The 24,013-nt window shown below is 43.6% G+C and overlaps 1 protein-coding gene across 2 annotated transcripts in view; it reads right to left on the bottom strand.

The window, feature by feature from the left end:
* The window catches only part of LOC143963341 (integrator complex subunit 14), a 27,849-nt gene extending 3,913 nt beyond the window's left edge, over positions 1-23,936 (bottom strand). Inside the window, exons 1-12 of one of the 2 annotated variants that reach the window (XM_077472955.1) lie at positions 23,832-23,936; positions 19,348-19,608; positions 16,836-16,943; positions 13,916-14,071; positions 11,995-12,113; positions 11,646-11,788; positions 7,191-7,283; positions 6,966-7,110; positions 5,937-6,070; positions 2,755-2,829; positions 1,887-2,005; positions 20-85 (exon numbers count right to left, since the gene is read on the bottom strand). In XM_077472955.1, coding sequence (XP_077329081.1) covers positions 20-85; positions 1,887-2,005; positions 2,755-2,829; positions 5,937-6,070; positions 6,966-7,110; positions 7,191-7,283; positions 11,646-11,788; positions 11,995-12,113; positions 13,916-14,071; positions 16,836-16,943; positions 19,348-19,569 — 1,380 coding nt within the window. In that variant the 5' untranslated portion in view covers positions 19,570-19,608; positions 23,832-23,936. The remainder of the gene's footprint in view (positions 1-19; positions 86-1,886; positions 2,006-2,754; positions 2,830-5,936; positions 6,071-6,965; positions 7,111-7,190; positions 7,284-11,645; positions 11,789-11,994; positions 12,114-13,915; positions 14,072-16,835; positions 16,944-19,347; positions 19,609-23,831) is intronic. The other variant, XM_077472956.1, reaches the window with a different exon arrangement.
* Positions 23,937-24,013: the final 77 nt, after the last annotated feature.

Below are 24,013 nucleotides of genomic sequence, written 5' to 3'. Positions count from 1 at the left end.
ATTGCAAACTTTGTCTTACTTTGTAGAATGTCTGCGTCTTCTCTGGAAGTTTTCTAGCATTCCGTAGAATCTTCTGCACATCCGTCTGTTAAGAAAAAAATAAATATAAGCCGAGAGGATTTCTTAGCCTCGGAGTGGTGAGGCGGCTATATGAGGTCTCAAAGCGAGAGATCGCCGGGACCAGGGGTTCTGTGTAAGTTCACCTTTAAGATTTTTCTGTAAAAGGTGAACTTTCCCTTTAAGAACTAGAGCAAGCATTTGTGCCAGCGTCAGTAACATTACCGACACGTTCACCAGATTCAGGTAGTTCTTAGTAATCGGCAGGTTAAGAATCTATTGCAGTTCTCAGTTTATGTATGTGACAGGTTCCCAAGCAGCGCTGTATATCATGCCTCATTTAGCTATTGGCTGGGAGATTCCCCAGCCGAAAGCGAAATGTAAAACAAAGTGTCAGGAAATACAGATTTCGTTACCAAAATATGGGCAATGCTCATATTTAAGAATAGACGTTTGTTTCACTGTGTAGGCAGCCTGGCGAGGAGCTGAGAGACTAACTTCACATCAGGTCCTCTCCACTTGAGTGACAATGAGCAGAAGTGGTCGGATTCAAAAGTCGCTACTGGACGAAATAGCGGCAATGGACTGCCAAGCACGGTCAGTCCTATGTGGAGTGGACCTCATGGATAACTCAGGGCTCAAAATTTCAAGTCCTGAGCTACTAGCCAGGCCTCAAGGGTTACTCGCCACCAGTGCCCCGCTCAACCCCTACCCCTAATTCCACACCTAAACACGCCTTTATAAATTCTCTCATGAAATTACACTTAAAATTTTATAACTTAATGTTGCATAAAACATTTAAAAACTTTATCCGTGCCCAAAAATGCAGCCTGTGTCCCCAGTGCAGCCTACTTGTGCAGGGGAAGAGAGGAGAGCCACCACCGCCTGGCTGATCAGAGCGCCGGAGAACAGCTTTCATTTCAACAGCTGTCTGTTCCCCGCCGTGCGCCGTCACATACAGCCACTCCCCCTTGTCCGGGGAACTTTGATAGACAGATCAGCCATCCCAGGATTGGACGGCTGATCTGTCTATCAAAATGCCCAGGATGGGCTGTATATGTCGGCACGTGGCGGGAACATATAGCTATTGAAGGGAAAGCCGTTATGTTCCCTGGCGCTCTGATCAACCAGGCGGCTGCGGCTCTCCTCTCTTCCACTACGATCGCTGGGAGAACGGCTCCCATACAACCCAGGCTGCCGGCGGTACTCGCCCCCCGCTCCCAGGCAGCCCACACTCACCAGTCCTCAAAATCCACTCGCAAATTGCGAGAGGAATTTTTGGCTGGGGTAACTAATCTCTCAATTCCACATCAGGCTCCATTCACCTCTAGTATGATACTCCCCAACCAAGCGCCTCTCAGTGTGATGGGTGCAGTGGCCAGGGAGGAGGGGGCTGCTCTGGGGAAGGAGTGTGCAGCATGGACTCCTTTTCCTCAGTAAGACTGGGTTCATATGAGTGTACATGAGGTACCCTGCATCCAATGCACATGACATGCGAGTGTGACTGGCTCTCAATGGAGCCAGTTCACACAGGTCTGGTGCGGCCCGCAATCCAGAAAGGGCCGGGGAGTGATGGGGAGGGTCGTCTGGTTCAGGTGTGAATTCTGGCAAAAATTCGGACCAGATTCGCCCCTAAATGGGTGAACAGGAACGCACCGGACCCCATGCTGGGAACCGCAGCTGCACCTATGTGAACCCGGCCTCACACAGTCAAATTCATGTACTTGTCTGTGACAGATACCTGGCTCCCCATCATGCAGCGCGATTCCTTCTGCTGGACCCTACAATACTACAGTACACAGAATTGAACTAAGAACATATCAAGTTACCTGCAGCCCACTGGGTTTAATCCATACGGTTACGTTCTGTGCATAGCTTCTCTTTGCCTTGGGTTGCAGTGGAAATGGGCTCTTGTTGTCTTCTTCACCATATGGATTCTCCTTGGCATCTAAAATGAAATGTGTTCTCAGTATAAATGATTAAATTCACAAAATTAACATTTTACATTTTAAATATTTAACCCCTTGCCGCCTGCCCAGAGCGGTGGGCAGGGGGCGCACGGCGATCGTGGCCACACCGTGTTCCTGGGACACGGCAGGACCCCGATCTCGGCACAGAGCCACAGCTCTTTGCCCATGTGATCGCTGTGTCCAATCACAGCCGATCACATGTAAACAAGGAAGTGTCGTTTATAGGCTCTCCTCGCCTCCCACTGACAGAGGTGAGGAGAGCCAATCAGCGGCATCTCCTCACAGGGAGGATGCATAAAGGTAATCAGTGCACTGATCATCAGTGACCTGATTACAATGCAGCCCAAGCAGTGCCCATTAGTGAAGGAGAAAAATTACTTATTTACAAAATTTTCTGGACAGAAACAAAGAAAAATCCCCTCCCCCCTCAAAAATATGTGTTTTTTTTTTGTTTTTTTTAAAGCAAAAAAATAAAAAAAAACAACGGTGATTAAATACCATCAAAAGAAAGCTACATTTGTGTGAAGAAAATGCTAAATTCATATGGGTACAGTTTTGCATGACCACGCAATTGTCATTCAAAATGCGACAGCGCTGAAAGCTGGCCTGGGCAGGAAGGTGGTGAAATTGCCCGGAACTGTAGTTAAAGAGATTTGCGGTGCCCAAGTAGGGGCATAGCAACAGGTTTACTCTAACTAGCCACAGACTTTGGGTGTGCTACACACACCTAATAGGAGGTCATCGTTGTACACAGGACGTGTGTAGCATGTCCTGTCTCTCTGCCTGTTTGCTTTGCAGGCTCCTAGTAAAAGAAAATAATAAATGAACAATTTTTTTTACCTGCAAAAAAAGATGTGCATTTATTATTATAATTTTTATTTTATTTTTTACATAAGGTGAACTTATCCTTTAAAGAAACAATATACAGTATGCGTTACTTTGTTGTTCTAAAAGGTTAAAAGTTATGATGCTTCAGTATGCAGCTCCTCCCGTAGCCCCCCCTGATACTTACCCGAGCCCAATTGCAATCCAGTGATGTGATGTGCACGCGAGCGGCTGCTCTCTCAGGTCTCTGCCTCCTCATTGGGCGAGACCCATTGGCTCCCACGGTTGTCAATCACAGCCAGTGAGGAGGGAGCAGGGCTCGGGTGCGAGCAAGTATGTTTGCCAGTGGCGTTGCTAGGGGGTGGCTACTGGTGCTATAGCCCGAGTCTCTTACCTAGGGTTGGCTCTGGGCTCCATCTGTTCAGCTGGTGGCCGGGGACGAACACGACTAGTTAATGTTATCAGGCAGTTCTATATTCAGCAGTTCTGAGAATATGTTCTGCATTGTCCCAACGTCCACTTCTATACCAATCTGCCAGGCAATGTAACTGCCTAAACTGCAGCACAAGGATTACTCCGCCTGGGCCCAAAAATGATCAAAATATTCCCAGCGGAGTAATCCTTGCGCTGCAGCTCCCGAACTATTTGATCATTTTCGGGCCCAAGCAGAGTAATCCTTGTGCTGCGTTTTCCGGCAATAACATTGTGTGGCAGATTGGCATAGAAGTGGACAGTGGGACAATTATTAAATTGTCGGAACTCCTGAATATAGATAAGAACTTGTGCCCAATAACATTAACTAGTCATGTTCCTCCCCCGGCCACCAGCTGAGCAGATGGAGCCCAGAGCCTAGTCCGTTCTGGATCACCACAAGCAGTAAGCACTTGAGCTGAGGGGGTTAAAACAGTCCTGTTGCTTCCCCTGGCCCCCAGCTGAGCAGAAGTTTTTTTTTTTTTTTTTTTTTTACAATTGCTGTAGACTGGGGTCTCTGGTGACCCTGATGTAAGGAGAGGCTCTCTGGGGACCCTAATGTGTTATATATACACACACGCATGCCCCAAAACGTATGGCTTTCTGTACTCCGCTGCTATTGACTCTAGCCCCATATCTTATTTAGACCTAGCAATGCCCCTGATGTTAGCGCTTGGAGAAGAGGAGGAGCCAGAAGCGCTAGCAGGGGACCTGAGAAGAGGATTGGGGCTGCTCTGTGCAACACCACTGCATAGAGCAGCTAAGAGGTTTGTAGAAAAAAAAAAAAAAAGAAGAAAGGGTTGTAAACCCTCACATATAACCAGTGAAGTGACTGGCCTCAGGTGACACAGAGCTGAAACATGTGTCTTCTTACATAAGTTGTATCCGTCTATTTAAATCTTCTCTATATCTGTTCAAAGTGCTGCATTTATAAGCTTGTCTGAGAGTTCAGAAAAAAAGGGGACGGAGAGCTGAAGTTACACTTTGTAGAGCTCAGTGAAGAGAGCTCTTACAGCTGATTGGAAGGGAACGGGACACACCCCCTTCATACGGCACACAGGAACAGAGCTGAGGCTGTCAATCTGCTAAAGGTCCCTCCCATCACTTTTGGTGTCAGGAAAACGTGTCACAAGTGATTTGTGCAGATAGAGGAAAGAAGTAGCAGACAGAAATGACATTTAGTGTTCCTAATAGAGACAAGTACACACTATAGAGGGATATGCTTTGTTCATATTTCAATAAGCATTAAATATCACTTTAAGTAATGACAAAGTTATCGCCAAACAGGTCAATAAAAGAAATGTAAAACATTCTCCGGTCCATAGGAGGTGAACAGGTGTGAGAGGTGAAGTGAGATCTTCTGCATACTAGCACATTAGGAGAGACTTTCCTACAAAACCGAGCCTTCTAGTACTGGGCTATCACAGCTCTCTCTCTCTCTGGTTCCCAGTGCTTCCATGTTAACCTGGTCTTTCTTCCAGGTTCCAAATCTTTGGTCGCTTGAATGGCCAGGCTGCGGTGACGTCACTCCCGCACATGGGAGTAACTTCACCACTGCACCCAGAGCATGTGATAATGTGATCTGAGCCGCACGTGCGCAGCCCAGAATCCATTTCTTGCTGACAGGCGGGGGGGGGGCAGTTATGACAGAAGAGAAAAAAAAAACCCTGCCCATCGGTGGATATAACAGAAGAGTTTTACTAGCACTCTTACACCCCCTATCACACCGAGGAGCTTTTCAGGCACTTTTGCGTTAAAAATAGCACCTGAAAACTGCTTCCCATTCAATTCAATGAATGCTTTCACAGTGGGGCAGTGAAAAAAGTCCTGCAAGCAGCATCTTTGGGGCATGTTCGAAGCGCTTAAAATAAAAATAAAAAAACCCTCCTCAAAAATGTTTTTTTTTTTTTTTTTTTTTTTAAAGGTCACGCGGCCTTTAAAAAAAATAAATAAAAATGTAGCGCACCCCTAGCGCCTCAAAAGGATTGCAAAAGCGCCCGACATTTTATGGGCAGTTTCTGAAGCGCCTCACAGACAATAAATTCTCAACACCTGAGCAAATGAAGTTTAAAGTGGTTGTTAAGACACACAATAACCTTGCTACAATCCCATCTGCTCTATGAATAATGTCCCCAGTACATTTGTGTTTTTTTTTTTTAAATAAAAGCTGCTGTGCACCTCATTTCAGAGCGTTGATTGGCACTCACATGACCGCCGAATGGCGCTCTGAAAGGAGGTACACAGTGGCATTAAAAAAAATAAACCCAACCACACACAAATGCACTGGGGACATGATTTCATATAGCAGAGGGGATTATAGCAAGGCTATTGTGTTATAATAGCAGCCTGAGGCGTGGACAGAGCTGACAGGCAGAGAGGGGGGGAGAGGAGAGCTGCGGATGATGGAGGCCCGTAAACTGACCACAGTGTCAGGGCTCAGCAGCCATGATAAACCGTGGTCGGTTTATGGGGGGGACCAGACAGGTATTTTAGGCAATACAGCGGGTCAAATCAAACAGCACAAGCACTGTGCTGTATAACATGTTTTAAAGGGAACATGATCCATTTTTTTGGAGGTACAAACACTTTAAGATCTTATCAGTTCCACTATACCAGATATAGGCCCAAGCTGTGACATTTTCCCCAACCAGGGTAAGGGCTCTGGTCCAAGCTCAAACAAAGACATCATTAGATTGGATTTCTTCTTGCTGTCAGCTTGGGAGTACAGCATACCATACCAGTCATTCCTACAGAAGTAAAGGTGATAGAAAAAAGAAAAAAAAAAAAAGGGAGAAGGCCATTACAATCAAAGGGATTACAAAATATTTATTTTATTGAGATATACAATAAAACACACACACACACACACACACACACAGAACATTATGACCAGCCACTCAAAAAAGCCCTGACCCATCAAGGCATAGAATCAACTATACAAAGCATCACAGTGCCTCTGCTGGCTTGCCTTCTTCCCATAGTTCATGCTGGTGCCACCCTTCACTAGGTATATGACACACACGCACTCGGCCATCCATATGATGTAAAAGAAAACAAGTTATTCCTCAGACAAGGCCACCTTCTTCCATTGTTGTGTGGTCCAGTTCGGATGCTCATGTGCCCATTGTAGTCACTTTTGGCTTTGGACACAGGGCAGCACGAGCACCCTGACCTGTCTGCAGCTACACAGCCCCATACACAGCAAACTGCGATGCTCTGTGTGTTCTGACACCTATTGCAACCAACATTAATCTTTTCAGCAATTTAATCTACAGTAGCTCTTCTATTGGATCAGAATACACGGGTCAGCCTTCCCTCCCTACGTGCATCAATGAGCCTTGGGACGGGTTCGCCAGCTCTCCTTCCTTTGACCGCTTTGGGTAGGTCCTGACTACTACAGAGAACATTCAACAAGAGCTGCAGTTTGAGTTATCAAAAGTCGCTCAAATCCATTTTCTCTGCTTACAACACATCAACTTCAGGGACAACATGCTCACTTGCTGCCTAATATATCCCGCCCAATTTCAGGTGCTATTGTAACCAGATAATCAATGTTATTCACTTTATCTCACAGTAGTCACAAAGTGATGGTGGATGGGTGTATATACAAAACAGACACATACACACTGTACATTCACTTACCCCAAATGTACCAAGGCCACCATACCCTCTACCTTCAGGCTACCATGTAGCAGAACACAGAAATTTGGACTTTTTCCTACTATCTGGCTGGCAGAATTCTCATCCTCCAAGTCATCCGTGAGTCCAGCCCCAATATCATCACCCTCTATGGAGAAATCGAATAAAATTAGCAGATACACTTACCAGTCTGACCTAACCAAGCCACATCTTCGTATATACACTCACCTTTATTAAGAGCAATCGGTAGGACAAGGTGACGGGAAAGGACAGGAGGACTGGCGATATCCGCAATGTCAATAAATCCAATGATTTCCAGTTCTGAAGAAAGAGAATAAACTGAAAATCCACACTTGACAATGTAATATTAGGAGATAAGAATACAATTATGTAAATTTAATTCATCCCTTGAAGCTGCTGCAACCGGCCATCTGAAGCCCACTTTCAATAATTCATCAATTCCTCTCCTGGTCTGTACTGTTCGCCTCCCTCTCAGAGCGATTCGTTTTCTCTGCCATCAATTTGTTCCCAAGTGTTGTATGAAAGAAAGAACACATCGGCGGCATATATTGCACAGCTAAAGTCTTTAGCACCTAGTGGCCAGCAAGGAGAAGCATGCATGTCTAAAAGGGTGTCCAGGGAGGTGTTCTTTCATATGTTTTTCAAAGAAGATCCAAGGCAAAGTACTGAGACGTTTACAAGAGCTTGCTAGCCCCTCCCACCAAAAGACACCAGTCAAACCCAGTGAAAATAGAATGACGTGCATGTATATCAGAAGGGGGGGGGGGGGTGTACTGGGCATGGCATTATAGGCATACACAAGCTTCACTACCAGATGTGCCCACTGTGTGTGCTGTATGTAGCCTCAGCTACATATATAGTATAGAGCTGTGTTCTGGCAGTGATATGGAAACTTCCGGTGTCACACCTGTAACAAAATCAAGTCAGATGGAGAGTGCTGCCCAGTCATTCACAGGGAGCTTTGATTCTATAACTGAATACAAAGCTTCCTGTGATTGGCTGGGGCAGAAAAGGCAGGCAAATGACAGAACAAAAAAATAAATAAATTATATATTAGATTTCCCAAAAACAGAAGGTTTTGTGTGCACACATTTGCAAATACATTCATAAACTGCAGTGCCGATGCCAAGGGACCACTGTATATGCTGCGGCCCTAGCTCTAAAGTTTCCAGAGCATCCATAGGAGCACACAGATCAATGGATAGGTTAAAGTGGTGTTCAGCCCAAAGACAAAAATAAATAAAATTATTCAAAGCCAGCAGCTCCACATACTGCAGCTGCTGGCTTTTAACAATAGGACACTTACCTGTCCTGGAGTCCAGCGATGTCGGCACTGCATCCGATGTTTCCATCAGCTGTCGGGTGCTGGCGTCGACACTGCGCCTAAAGGCCACCCGGCAGTGTCACCTTACGGCTTCATGCCGAGAACCCTACTGAGCATGTGTGAGGCCCCGCTCCTCTCTCCTACTGGCCCAGCGACCGGGAGATGAGGAGGGAGGCCCGCTGTGATGTCACGGGCTGTGGCCTGAACTCCCAAAAGTGGGAAAGAAAGGTATCCTGTCCCCCCTCCCCCCCGAAAGGTGCTAAATGTGGCATTGGAGGGAGACAAATGAGCAGAAGTTCCACTTTTGGGTGGAACTCCACTATAAAAAGGACAAGTGCGCCTGGTGGGAGCCCACCTCTCCTTAAAAAGCCACAGGGATGCACGCGACACCCAGCAAGAGCACAATGGCAGTGAAGGCATCCAATGTATCCCTGCACCCACTTTCTACAAAAAAAAAAAAAAATGGTGACCACCCCAACCTATAACTGGCTGTTGTAGCCAGTTGCACATGGAAGGGCAATACACATCACCGGCAAATAAAAAAGATTTCCCAGCACGCTTACCAGCCTGCCTTCAAAAACAACCAAATTGACCCTGTCCAATAAGATGTAAATCTCAGCCAATCAGAGGAGGCCTTGCATTCACGGATAGCATACAAAGCTCCCTGTGAATGTCTGAGCAGCGCTCAGCCCAACTTGATTTTGTTGTGAGAGACATACAGGAAGTTCCCGCCTCACTGCCAGAACACAACAATGTATTCTGTATATAGTAGAGGCAACACAGCGCACACATCAAAAGGACATTTAGTAGTAAAAAGGTGATAGTTTGCTTGGACCAAACTATTTAAAGCAGGGCTTGACAAATTTGCTTGGAATCTAGGAGGCAGCTAAAAAAGTCAGGTTCGTAACGGCAATCCGGACCTGTCCCTGGCCTGACATGGAGACAAGTGAGGGGAAGATAGCGCCCCCAGCCCCCCACCTGTCTCCAAGTCATTGCCCATAGCTCTTAGAGGGACATTTTATTTATTTATTTTCAAATGACAATTTTTTATTTTCATTTTTTTTTATTGCATTTTAGTGTAAATATGAGATCTGAGGTCTCTGACCCCGGATCTCATATATAAAAGAGGACCTGTCATGCTTTTTTCTATTACAAGGGATTTTTACATTCCTTGTAATAGGAATAAAAAGTGACAATTTCTTTTTTTTTTTTAAAAGAACAGTGAAAAAAATAAAAATAAAAAAAAAGTTAAAATAAGAAAAAAATGTTTTTTTAAATGCGCCCTGTCCCGCCAAGCTTGCGTGCAGAAGCGAACGCATACGTGAGTAGCGCCCGCATAGGAAATCGGTGTTCAAACCACACATGAGGTATCGCCGCGATCGGTAGAGCGAGAGCAATAATTCTAGCCCCAGACCTCCTCTGCAACTCAAAACATGCAACCTGTAGAATTTTTTTAAATGTCGCCTATGGAGATTTTAAAGGGTAAAAGTTTGTCGCCATTCCACGAGGGGACATAATTTTGAAGCGTGACATGTTGGGTATCAATTTACTCAATTTACTCGGCTTAACATTATTTTTCACAATATAAAAAAAAATTGGGCTAACTTTACTGTTGTCTTATTTTTTTAATTAAATAAATAATTTTTCCCCAAAAAAGTGCACTTGTATGTCCGCTGCACAAATACGGTGTGAGACAGTATTGCAACGACCACCATTTTATTCTCTAGGTTGCTAGAATAAAAAATATAATGGTTTAGGAGTTCTAAGTAAAGGGGAGAGGATGGGCGGGCAGTGAAAGCTCCATTAGCATTGCTGGCTGTCATACCAACAGCCACCACTAGAGGGCGCCAGATTCCAGAAGGAAACATAGGACTGCAGAAGGCCTCAAAGCCGTGGCCTCAATTACCGGCCGGCGGCGGCACGGCCCGACGCGTTTACGCCGGGGGGGGGCTGTGCTTCCCCAGGCGCCAGGTCGCTAATTCTAGTCGCAAATGCGACCTGGCACCCGGGGTTTGTCGAGCCCTGATTTAAAGTGGTTCTAAAAAGGCAGAAGGTCTTTTATCTTAATGCATGAAGATTAAAAAGAAACAAAAAAACAAAACAAAAAACAAACACCCCACTTGTGTGTAGCCCCCCCCCCAATACTTACCCGAGACCTAGCTTGATCCAGCGATGTTGTACAAGAGGCTCAGCTGTCTGGAGACTCTCTCCTCATTGGCTGAGACAGTAGTGGGTGCCATTGGCTCCCACTGCTGCCAAAGTCAGTGGAGAGAGAAAAGAGAAAGAAAGAACTGTGTCTGAATGGACACACAGTGCAGAGACTTGGGTGCCACATAGCAAGCTGGTGGGGGACGCAAGAAGAGGAGGATCAGGGCTGCTCGGTGCAAAACCATAAGTAGAACATGTTCGTTATAAAAATAAAAAAAAAATATATAACACACACACACACACACACACACACACACAAACCCCCCTTTACTATTAAAATTTCACTAAAAGCTGGAGTTATGCTTTAGCTCGGCTCACATATATGCAATCCTGGAAACACAGCGGATCCTGTACGTTTCCCGCACCACATTGAAATTGCAGGGCGGTCATGCGAACTGCAGGGGGTGGCAATGTTAGGTTACGCCCCAAAACACTGCAATTGATAGTATCGGGTTGCATTAAATCTGATAAATCTGCGATTTGAGCCATACAAATGAATGGATCAAACCACGATATCGCAATACTTTAAATAGGGGTGTGGTGCAATTCCTATCCGAATCACATGGGGTCTCCCGCACTGCATATATGCGAGCCCAGCTTCAGTTCAAACTTGTGCGATGCATTGCGCCGACTCGAACGGCAGTTCACACTGCCATATGTGAACTGCTGGGAGTGTCAATACAATGTTAAGGATACCCCCATTTCAGCTCGCATATCGCACTGTGAACTGACAGTTTGGAAATGAATTGGATCACATGGGTGTGAATACTCATGCGAGCCGATTCTGGTGCGGACCAAAAAAAAAATATAAAAAAAAAAAAAGAAGAAGGGTCCTGTGCGAGTTTGGTCCGAATGCGATGCGATATCAGCCATACTATCTGTATGGCTGAAATCGCGTTGCATGGACATCACTGCAGTGTGAATCACTTGCGATCATGAGTGTTAACCTGGTACTTAAAGATGAGGCCATGCAGCAGCCCAGCAGGGGCAGGTATTAAAATAAAAATAAAAAACCCCATAGTGGAGGGTACAAGATGGGGTGTCAGAACCCAATAAATGCAACTTAAAAGTACAGCATTGCTGCAAAATAGGATTAGGATGAAAAATCCTGTAATTGTATCTGCATCTACCTGCACTTAAAGATTTAGGAAGTGGATCGATCTCTTCATCTATGATAACAGATTCGGGCCTGGGAAAGACCTGGACATCAGAAGACAGGTTCCCGCACTTTAGCACCGCATGGAACGGAGTGTACGCCACATCAATAAGTTTCCTGGAAGAGAGAGGAAAAAAAAAAAAAGTGGCTTTGAGCCGACAACTAAATATTGGTTGGGAAGAGAACAATCTGTCAATCTATAAACTCAGCGCCAGCTATACACTCACTATAATCCTCCCAACATGATGAATAATCTCTAAACAAGCCAGGCAATATTAAACAGTAACCGAGAGACTCCATGCAGGGCGACCAGCCGCACTTACCCAAACATGGACTGGACATTCTTTAAGCACAGGGGCCCATCGATGGTAAAGATCTGACCCTCTCCATTATTAAGGTCAATGAGCCTTTCCAGAGCATCTAAGGCTTCAGAGCTCTGCAGCTGGGGGGGGACAAAAGAATAAACAATGATCACATATATTCATAAAAATAAAATAAAGTGTATATCCGACAAAACTTTTATTTTAATATAGGAATAGGGGGGAATTAGAACCCGCATCAGGGTTAACTGCCATCTAGAGCTCTGTTAGGGAGACTATTTTCATCATGGTGACAGTTTCACCAGTAAGAAGTAAAAGAAAACTGCAAAAAAAAAAAATAAAAAAAAAAAAAAAGCTGGCAGGGGGCCCAACCATAATCTACTAAAAAAATTTTTTTTTTAAATTGTGAGGAGATTCGTCTAACCGTTGTCACCAGGACAGGAAGGGAGGGGGGAATAAATAGATCTTATAGAGCTCTGGACAGAAATAAATACCTGACCAGGTCCTAGCACTCGCTCTCTGCCCACACAGACCAGTCATTCAGTTGCTGTGAATCAATGCCTACAACCATCTTCAGCCATTAGTAATAATAAGCACAAGTCACACAGAACCAGACCGCGCTATAGAGGTACTACCAAGAAAATGGCACAAACCGACAGGGCACTATAACGGTGTCGCCACCCCTATACCTCGCGATCCTAAAAAGGAAATGCAAGTAGTAACGTATCGAAAAAAATATATATTTATTTAGACGGGGCCAGGCGCTGCCGGTAATAGCTAAAAAGAGGTGTGTGCATAGAGATAAGTACACATACAGCACTAACCACCTAAAAAAACACAATAATAATTGGAGATAGAAAACCACACCTTCCACTGATTAAGTACAGGAAAAAGGAGTAAGCAGAACAAATGGCAGGCAAGACCATATAATATACCCCACTAATAAATAATACAATTAAGTACTAATTTTGGTATGCACTAATATCTATAGTATGCTAGGAGTGTCACAAAGTGTGTATGTGTATATATATATATATATATATATATATATATATATATATATATATCATACCACACCACACCCATAAGGTGCATATATAAACCACTAGTTAACACTTATGTAGCCATGTGAACAGGTTAATCACAGCAACAAGAAATATATATATATATAAAAACAACAAAATAATAATAAAATGTGTCTATGCAACCCTAGAAGGTTATTGAAAGTGTGTATATATACCTCCACTGTGCAGCTCGTTTTGCAGACTGGCCCGAACATCCTTCTCTGGGGTCCCCCGGTGACTCTCGCAACTCTTTCCCGCATCAGATAACCCACTAGGAGTAGCGCTCTCCCGAGGGGGGTTACCTTGTGGGCGCGCTCCCGAGTCCAGCACTTGCGCCCACAGACACGAATGCCGGACTCGGCCCCGCCTCATTGGATTTGATTGACAGCAGCGGGAGCCAATGGCTGCGCTGCTATCAATCTATCCAATTAAGAGCTGGAACCCCATGGAGAGAGGGACAGCTTGTCCTTGCTGAGGGAAATACGGGGCTCAAGTAAAACAGGGGGGGCGGTCACTGCCAGGTGTTTTTTCACCTTAATGCATAGGATGCATTAAGGTTGAAATTTTTTTTTTTTTTAAACACACACACACACACACACACACACACACACACACACACACACACACACACACACACACACACACACACACACACACACACACACACGGTTTACAACCCCTTTAAGAGAATATTACTTTTCCTGTAGCTGTAAATTGTTCAAGCCCCATGAAATACTGTATATTGTGCCAAGGTTCTAGCTGGTCATCAAATATTCTACTGAATATACGCAAACGTTTTTCATCAAAGTTTACCGCACATAACAGCAATCAGTGTTGTGTATGTGCCATCCGGAGCTCACCTCCTCTAGGTTTGCCATGCACATGATGTAAAGTTTGGAAGGGAAAGGAAATGGAAGAGGAAAGCGGTTGCTGTCACTGCGCTGGTTCAGGGTTGATAGAGAATGTTGCAGAGATCCTCTTCCTATGCCCAGGCATCCATCCGTAACCAGGACAACCTAATCAAAGAGAGATGCGGGTTTTACCATATAAAAGCCATTGCAACTGCATTCATAATATGATTTCTAGACAGATAAATATTCACACGTGTCTATTTCTACAGCAAAACGCATCAATTCACAAAAATTCTACCGCATTAAAATGAATTTCAAAAATAAATTAGATGTTAAAAAAAAACAAAAAAAAAAAAAAAAAAAAAAAAAATCATGATCTCCTTTTTATCCCCCCGACATCTCTATTGCAGAGTTTGCAAATTCTTTCATATAACAAGTGGAGAGACTTATCTGCTCACTCAGCTGTCAAAAGAAAACATCAAGCAGTCTGCCCAGTTTTTAAAATGAAACATTGTAACCAACGCTTCCTTTTTAGATCAAAGGGATAAACTTCTGTGTGTAAATAAAAAAAAAATCCAGGCAGTCTTCCAAGTTTTTAAACAATGGTGTAAATGCAGGAAGTTTAACCACTTAAAAGTCTAAACCTTTTTTTGACACTTGTTTCTTAAAGTTAAAATCAATATTTTGTGCTAGAAAATTACTTGGAACCCGCAAACATTAGATATACTTTAGCAGAGACCCTAGGAGATATTTCTGCTGCTTCAGTCTTTATGATGGCAATTTGCATATACTTCAGAATCTATAAACAGTGATCAGATGAATTTGCCATGAAAAATGGATCTTAAAGCGGAGTTCCAGCCCAAAATAAAAAAAATGGAACGTCCGCTTTAAGTGATGGTGACCCCTCCCCCCCCAACATGCCACATTTGGCATGTCATTGTTTTGAGGGAACCGGATACCCTTTTTAGGAGGCATACAGCTCTCACTTCCTCCCAGGGCTCCGTAAAGATCACCTCTTACCCCTCCCTCCAATCTTCTGGGACACGTCACAGGTCCCAGAAGATTGCCCAGTCATTCACAGAGTGACTCGCGCATGCGCAGTGTGTGCCCGGCTGTGAAGCCACAGCCGGGTGCCCACAGTTACAATGCCGGAACCGCAGAGCAGGGAGGAGAGGAGTGGGGCCTCTATCGTCCGCATCACTGGACCGTGGGATAGATGAGTGTCCGATTATAAAATAAAATTAAAAAAAAAAGTCAGCAGCTACACTTTTTGTAGCTGCTGACATTTAAAATGGGTGAAACTCCGCTTTAATACCCACCCCGCCACCCAAAAAAAAAAAAAAAAAAAAAAAGAATAAATAATAATAATAATAATAATAATAAATAATAATAATAATACATTTCCACTGCATTTGTGAAAGACTTCAGGGCCCCCAAGAAAGTCCAGCATCATGCACCTGGATCGTCTCCTACAGATGATTCAGCTGTGAGATCGGGGCACCAACAGTGCAAAGCTTGCTCAGGAATGGCAGCAGGCAGGTGTGAGGACATCGGCACGCACAGTGAGGAGAGGACTTTTGGAGGATGGCCTGGTGTCCAGAAGGGCAGCAAAGAAGCCACATCTCTCCAGGAAAAACATCAGAGACAGACTGATATTCTGCAGAAGGTCCAGGGATTGGACTGCTGAGGACTGGGGGAAAGTAATTTTCTCTGATGAATCCCCTTTCAGATTGTTTGGGGCATCTGGAAAAAAAAAAAAACCTTGTCCTGAGAAGATAAGGAGAGTGCTACCCCCAGTAAAGCATCCCGAGACCATTCATGTGTGGGGTTGCTTCTCAGCCAAGGGAGTGGCTCACTCACAATTTTGCCTAAGAACACAGCCATGAATAAAGAATGGTACAAAAACCTCCTCCGAGAGCAACTTCTCCCAACCATCCAAGAACAGTTTGGTGGGGAACAATGCCTCTCCAAGCACAATGCAGCACCTGCCATAAGGCAAAAGTGATAACTAAGGGGTTTGGTGAACATGGAAATTTCAGGTCAACGGCCAGGAAACTCCCCAGACCCTAATCCCATTGAGAGCTTGTGGTCAATCCTCAAGAGGCGGGTGAAACCCCCCCCCAAATTCTGACAAACTCCAAGCATTGATTATGCAAGAATTGCGATCAGTCACAATGTGGCTCAGAAGTTGATTGACAACATGCCAAGGGGGAATTGCAGAGGTCTTGAAAAAGAAGGGTCAACACTGCAAACATAAAACTCTTTGTATAAACTTCATGTCATTATCAATAAAAGCCTTTGACACTTATGAAATGCTTGGAATTATACTTCAGTATACCATAGTAACATCTGACAAAAAGGATCTAAAAACACTGAAGCAGCAGACTGTGTGAAAAGTAATATTTGTGTCATTCTCAAAACTTTTGGACGGGGCTGTATTCCTCCCACTGAGAACAATGGGGCACTATTCCTCCCGCTAATTCCAACAATGGGGCACTATTCCTCCCGCTAATTCCAACAATGGGGCATTATTCCTCCCGTTAATACCATTAATGGGGCTTGCTTTACTCCCATTGACACCAAGGCATTTTTTTTTTTTTTTTACTCATACTGCCCACAGTCCGGCCCCCTCAAAGTCTAAAGGACAGTAACCTGGCCCTTCGCTCAGAAAGCATGGAGACCCCCCTGCATTTGGCTATAAGAATGCATTTCTTTACGTTTTTCATCCGTTGAGACAGATGTAAAAAAAAAAAAAAACCTAACAAACAGGACAGCTGTGTGAACTGAGCCAAAGAGGATTCAGATTTTAATGAATTCTCACGGTTTCAATCATTAGATGAGCAAAAAGTGTAGATAAGATCTTTTTAAAAGAAAAGCAACTTAGAAATGAACCCAAGATTATCACGTCATTGTGGAAGGTAACATTTACCTGGCAGGGAACATTTGCCCCCCATTCCTGTTGGACCACATTGGACACTCCTTGAAGAGCAGACTCTAAGCAGGTCTTGTCATAATCATCCATATTGCTCAGTGCTTCCTGGGAGAAAAATAAATATACATTTTTAAAGCCCAACTACAGCCAAAATTATTATTATTTTTTTGTTAAGCTAGAACATAGAAGAATTAAAGCAAAACTCCAGGTATACCTTCGCTTTAAAAAATTTTTGGGCCAAGCTGGCCCTGACACAAGATGTTCTTGTTGATGCAGCCGCTGTATAAACTGCACGTAGCACCAGCTACTTACAGCGCTGTGCTCTGGCAGCAGTATAGGGACTTCCTGTCTGCTGCTGATGTTCTGACAAAATGAGCAACCTGGCAGAATGTGCAATACGAGTTCAACCATAAATATAGTAGCAAGACATCCGCTGGCCCGCCTTCTTACGGTAGGTGTGATGAGGTAGAGTGTAAGGTGTACCAAGATGGGCTTAGCAACGTAAATTTCGTAAGTGTTAGTTGATTTCTGCCGTGCACGTGGGCAGTAGTCAGTCGGGCATTTTGTCAGGCAAATTCCTCTGTGCACCGACCTCTGCCACTGAAGGCATGTATGACGCGTTGCGCAGGAAGTGACTCGGGTTGCACATCTTGTCAGGTTGCTAATTTCGTCAGAGCACCAAAACAAAAATCAAAAAAGCAGGAGATTGTAACATCCACCCGCCTCTCTACTTCAGCCAATCAGAGGAAGCCCTGTATTTCTTCTAAAAATGCATACAAAGCTTCCTGTGAATGGCTCATCGGCACTCAGTCCAACTTGATTTTCTTCTGGCAGCAGACAGGAAGTCCCCATACCACTGCATACTGTATGTAGCTGATGCTGTATACAATTTTTACAGCGCTGACAGCAGCTGAATCAATTCGTAATAGATTTTGTTTGGACTAAGCTGATCAAAAACAAAAAAAAAGGTGAAAGTAGAATTTGGTCACAACGTCATCGGGACCATGTGACCTGCTCCTGCATAGCACATCTCTTGACCAGACATGGATAAAGGTCGATGTAAATGGAAGATCTCTTTGCAAAATACTTGATGACAACAGACATATTAATACATATATATTTATTCATGAGGAAATGAAGCCTATGCAGTGTCATGTTATAGTGATAGTAAACTCTGCCACCCAAATCATGAAAATCAATATAGCCAGTATAAGCGTATTAAATCGTTACGCATCATTAAATTATCCCCCTGTTTTTTATGACTTTTTTTGCAGCTTATTTTGTGTTTTACACTTCCTGTCTGTTGTCCTGCACATCTATACTGTGCGTTACTGCTGCCCTTCTATGTGGTAACAACCAAAATCTCGCGCATGCGCATTCTGGCAATGGGTGATGTACTGTCTCTCCTCTATGCTTGTGCCACGATCAGCACTGATGTTTACACCCCCTTGCAGGCCTGGGACAAAAAAAGAAGACCATTTTAAAAACGAGCAACCCATGATACCGGTCACTTGCCCGCTCTCCATCCTGACAGATCCCCCGTAGACAAAGGAGTTGGGAACCTAGGAGAGCTGCTGGGGGGTGAGGTGGTCCGGGTAAGAGCACAGTGGTGGTGGAGAATGCGTAAGTGGGGGCAGAGAGCATGAAGGGGGGGGGGGGGGGGGGGGGGAGGACCTGGAGAGCACGGGGGCGTTCAGGAATGCGTGAATGGGATTGTACTCTTGCAGGATTGCAATGTCGCCGAGAGTGGATGACACAGGCACAGCATCTTCCTGGATGGACCGTCGGCACACAGAGTGCGCCGTGAATCGTTGCAGATACGCGCATGCGCCGGTGACGTTAATTCAAGTGAACAACGCTGGATTTCTACATAACGTCAAAAGGTTAGGAAAAAGGTTAACACAGCGTCATGTACACTGTCAGAATGGGGTTTAGGCTGGGTTCACATATATGTGAATTGGAATGCGGGTTTACCCACAACCAAAATCGCATGACAGGCAAGTGTGACTGGCTCTCAATAGAGCTGGCTCACACAGGTTCCAGGGGAGCTGCAGAGCGGATTTGGGTCTGGTTCAGGTGCGAATTCATGCAAAAATCTGGACCTGAACCCGTGAACAGGCACGTACCGGACCCTGTGCACGAACACGGCCTTAAGTTGAAAACATTTGCTTTGACAGCCTTTTTGGTTTTTCCTTAGAATATCCTGAGGTGATTGTAGCCATATTAGTGCACTTGTGACAGAAACTGTTACTGTCCATGATAGATTTTTTAATTGCACCAACATACAATTTTCCAGGGAGAAGCTTTTGCGGTACGTCCCCATACTGCTGGGACCTTGAAGGGGACATTCTCCAGAAAGCTTGTCCTGATTGAATTGTATGTTCGTGAAAAAAAAAAAAAAAAAAAAAAAAAGTATCATGGACAGTTCACAAATTGTTTGTGTCCCAATATCATTACATTTTGATTCTCCGATATGTATTGCTGCATTTCAACCCCCTGTCTGCTATACCTGCAGTGTGTTGTAGTCCCTGGTGAAAGGAACCATCAATTCCCACAATGACGAGAAGACAACCAAGGCTGTGAATTCCAGCTTGTAGTTGGTGGCCATGTGTTCAAAGAGCATGGTGAGCCCATGTGCTGCCAGGTGCTTGCGCTGGAATTCTTCTGTCCCCTCCACCGGCACGGGCCTGGTCATGGAGAGGGACACATCCATCACCACCACTGTGGGCATGGTGCCTCAAGAGACTTCCCGACAGTCTAATAAGAAAACCTGCAACACACAAGATAGATAATGTTCACTTACATCCACTGGTTAACAGTTAAAGGCAATATAAACCTTCCTACCTGCAATTTGGGGGGGGGGGGGGCTGCACAAAGTTTTTTTTACCTTTATACGTATGTATGAAGGTAAAAAAAAAAAAAAAAAAACCCCAAACACCTGAGCCTTTGGAACCACTTTAATCTCTACTTTCCATTGTTGTAAGGTAAACATCCCAGTTTGGGTCCACACCTTTACTGCCAAGAACGAAGGGGAAGAAGGAAGAAGAAAAAAAAAAAAAAGAAAGAAGAAGGAAGAAGAAGGAAGAAGAAGGAAGAAGAAGGAAGAAGAAGGAAGAAGAAGGAAGAAGAAAGAAAGAAGGAAGGAAGAAGAAAGAAAGAAGGAAGAAGAAAGAAAGAAGGAAGAAGAAAGAAAGAAGGAAGAAGAAAGAAAGAAGGAAGAAAGAAAGAAGAAGAAAGAAAGAAGAAAAAGAAAGAAGAAAAAGAAAGAAGAACAAAGAAGAAGAACAAAGAAGAAGAACAAAGAAGAAGAACAAAGAAGAAGAACAAAGAAGAAGAACAAAGAAGAAACAAAAAGAAGGTTTAATGGGCAAGTTCACATTTCTACAAAAAAATAAAAAAAAATAAAAAAAGAAAGAGTGAACTTCCAAATATCCTGACCACCCCTCTTGACTCGGCTGGCATGATACCCTATGCCTCTAGTGTAGCGGTCCGTACATCGTAAGGCTAGGTTCACACTGCTGCGGTGTGAATTTAGCGCAATTTTGATCCAATTGCATTGCGAATTTGCATTGCGAATTCTTTATGTGTTCTTGCGATTCTACTGCAAATTTTGCAGTCTATGGAGCTGAATTAGGACCTTTTTTTCCCCACAGGTTATATTCGCAACGCATTGGTGTGAACGGCACTAAATGTTAATCTACGTCATTTTAAATGACTTGCGAATTTGAAAAATCGCAACGGCTCAAATATTTTTTTTTTTCCCATATAAAACCAAAAAAGACCGAACATTTAAAAAAAAAAAAAAAAAATCTGTTCGGTTATAAAACATATCCAATAAATTCACATTTTGTCATAAATTTAGGCCAAAATGTATTCTTCTACATGTCTTTGGTAAATAAAAATCCCAATAAGTGTATAATTAGTTTGTGTGAAAGTTATAACGTCTACAAACTATGGGATATACACTATATTGTCAAAAGTATTGGGACACCTGCATTTAAAACACACAAACTTTAATGGGACCCCAGTCTTAGTCTGTAGGGTTCAATATTGAGTTGGTTCAGTCGATGACCGACAGCATCCGCTGATCTTTCGGTACACAGGCAGAACGGCGATCTGCCTATGTAAACAAGGCAGAGCGCTGTTCTGTCAGTAAGGAAGGCATGGATCCTGTGCCCGGATAATAACCCCTTCCCAGCTAGGATCAATAGTATAGTGACAGTGCATATCTTTAGCATGGATCACTTGTCACCCATAAAAAAAAAGAAGAAAAAAAAAAGTGTCAGTTAGTGTCCAAATATCAGCCAGAATATCGCAGTCCTGCCATTACTAGTAAAAGAAAAAAAAAATATTATTATTATTATTATTGACAAATCTATCCCCTATTTTGTAGATGCTATAAATTTTGGGCAAACCAATCAATTTACGCTTATTGCATTTTTTGTTTTTTTACCAAAAACATGTAGAATACAAAATCGGCCTAAACTAAAAACTTTTTTTTTTTTTTATTTGGGATATTTATTATAGCAAAAAGTACAAAATAGTGTGTTGTGTTCTGCTCTTTTTTTGTTTATAGTGCAAAAAAAAAAAATAAAAAAAAAAAAAATAAAAAAAAAATGCAGAGATGATCAAATGCCACCAAAGGAAAGCTCTATTTGTGGGGAAACAACATCGCACGACTGCGCAATTGTCAGTTAAAGCGACGCAGTGCCGAAAAGGTTTTATAAACGTGGCGGCATGAAATTCCCATTGTGGTTTCACGCCATGCATTTCCGTGTGTGGGAAACTGCACCATGTTTTACAGTGCACATGGGTGCCATATAGAGTTCATAGCACGCCCGCGTGTTTTCTGCGCAGCACCGCGTTTTGTGTTACGCGCATTCCCGCAACCCACACAAACGTGAAGCTAGCCTCATGGCACCACAAGCACAAAGCGCGTTTTCCAGAAGGGAAAAAAAAAAAGGTGCGAATGGGGCCGAATGAGCTTCTCTGAAAGCAACACGTGATAAAAAATAAAACAAAAATAAAAACAAAAACAACACATACACACGGTGAGACCAAATGCAATGCAGAAAACCGCATCTACCTTGTTAGACGCACACATGTGCCATAAGAGGCCAATGGTACCGCAGTACCACGTGGGTTTAGTGCAGGTGCGCTTTTATAAGACGCACCTGCCATACTTTTTGCATGTTCCGGCTGTCAAAAACAGAACGCACGGGAAGACGCAAAAAAAAATAAAAAACACGTGTGTTCTAGTGTAAACCAGCCATAAATGAGCTAAAAAAAAAAAAAAAGTTTTGTCTTTAGATCGACTTTAACCACTTCCCGCCCACCGTATAAACAGAATGACGTGCGCATGGTTAAGTTATCCTGACTGGATGTCACATGATGTCCAGCAGGATAGGCTGCGATGGCGCACAGTTTGGCGATTGTTGGTGTGGTGTGCAAGTCTGACAGACTGCATTTAGTAAAAATTTTTTAAAAAAACCCGCAGGAAGGTGATCAAATACCACCAAGAGAAAGTTATATTTGTGGGGGAAAAAAATGATAATTTCAAATGTATACAGTGTTGCATGACCGCGTAATTGTCATTTAACCACTTCCGGACCGCTGCACGCCGATATACGTCCTAACTTTGAAGAGGGATCTCTTTGTTATGGCAGCAACTAGCCCCGGTATCCTCTTTTCCGACGGGCGGTCCGGTTTCCGATAATAGTGGTCTCTGCGGCGGATTCGGCACGAGATCACTTTTTATCGGGAGAGGTGACCCCCCCTCCCTCCCGCCGTGCTTCTGTCCCCTCCAACGCTTACCGGAGCTGTCGGATGCTTGTTGTTCCTGGGTATGGAGACGAGTGAGGGGAAGATGGGGGACACCCCCCCCACCCTCCACCCGTCTCCATACTTCTGCAGGGCGGAAGCGACATCACAACGTGGATGCCGCCCATAGCTCTTAAAAAGGCCAATTTTTATTAATATTATTTTCCTCTTCAAAATGACAGTTTTTTTTTTTTTATTGTATTTTAGTGTAAATACGAGATCAGAGATCTTTTTGACCCCAACATCTCATATTAAAGAGGACCTGTCATGCTTTTTTTTCTATTACAAGTGATGTTTACATTCCTTGTAATAGGAATACAAGTTACACCATTTTTAATTTTTTTTTAAAGAACAGTGTAAAAAAATAAAAAATAAATAGGTAAAATAAGAAAAAAAAACATTTTTTAAACGTCCTGCAGAAGCGAACATATACGTGAGCAGCGCCCGCATATGAAAACGATGTTCCAACCACACAGGTGAGGTATCAACGCGATCGGTAGAGCGAGGGCAATAATTCTAGCTCTGGACCTCCTCTGTAACGCAAAACATGCAACCGGTAAAAAATTTTAAACGTCGCCTATGGAGATTTTTAAGAGTAAAAGTTTGTCGCCATTCCACGAGCGGGCGCAATTTTGAAGTGTGACATGTTGGGTATCAATTTACTCGGCGTAACATTATCTCTCACAATATAAAAGAAAAAAATTGGGAAAACTTTACTGTTATCTAATTTTTTTTTTTTTTATTATTATTAAATTTATAACATTTTTTCCAAAAACAAGTGTGCTTGTAAGACCGCTGCACAAATACGGTGTGACATATAATAATAATAATAAGTATTGCAACGACCACCATTTTATTCTCTAGGGTGTTAGAAAAAAAAAAAAAAGTATATACGTTTGGGGGTTCTAAGTGATTTTCTAGCAAAAAAAAAAAAAAAAATGGTTTTTAACCAAATCTCAGAAAGAGGCTCGGTCCTGAAGTGGTTAAAATTGGCCTGGGCAGGAAGTGCCCGGTACTGAAGAGGTTAACTAGAAGTATAAAAAACAAAACACAGACTGTATCCCTCCCAAATCTCATCCACATGGAGTCAGCACACCATAACAAGGCTGGTGAACTACTACTCCCAGCATGCCTCGGCCTGCTACAGCCCCCTGAACCCCACAATACACTCACCTCTCCTCCCCTCCACTGATCAACTACACTCAGCCCGGACACCTCTATACAACAAACCAGCATATGTGCAACCTTAACAGTGTCCTCCCCGGCAACACACACCGCGATACAAGGTTCCGGGAAAGACTGCATGCCCCAACGCTGAACGTGCGCAACGTCTAATGCTTTCCCCCATCTCTGAC

The sequence above is a fragment of the Lithobates pipiens genome, unplaced genomic scaffold (assembly GCF_037356315.1).
Source record: "Lithobates pipiens isolate NorthernLeopardFrog02 unplaced genomic scaffold, aLitPip1_a1.2 Scaffold_8, whole genome shotgun sequence".
Lineage (NCBI taxonomy): Eukaryota > Metazoa > Chordata > Amphibia > Anura > Ranidae > Lithobates > Lithobates pipiens.
Note: the sequence above shows the minus strand (reverse complement) of the source record. Positions and strands in the feature narration are given on the sequence as shown.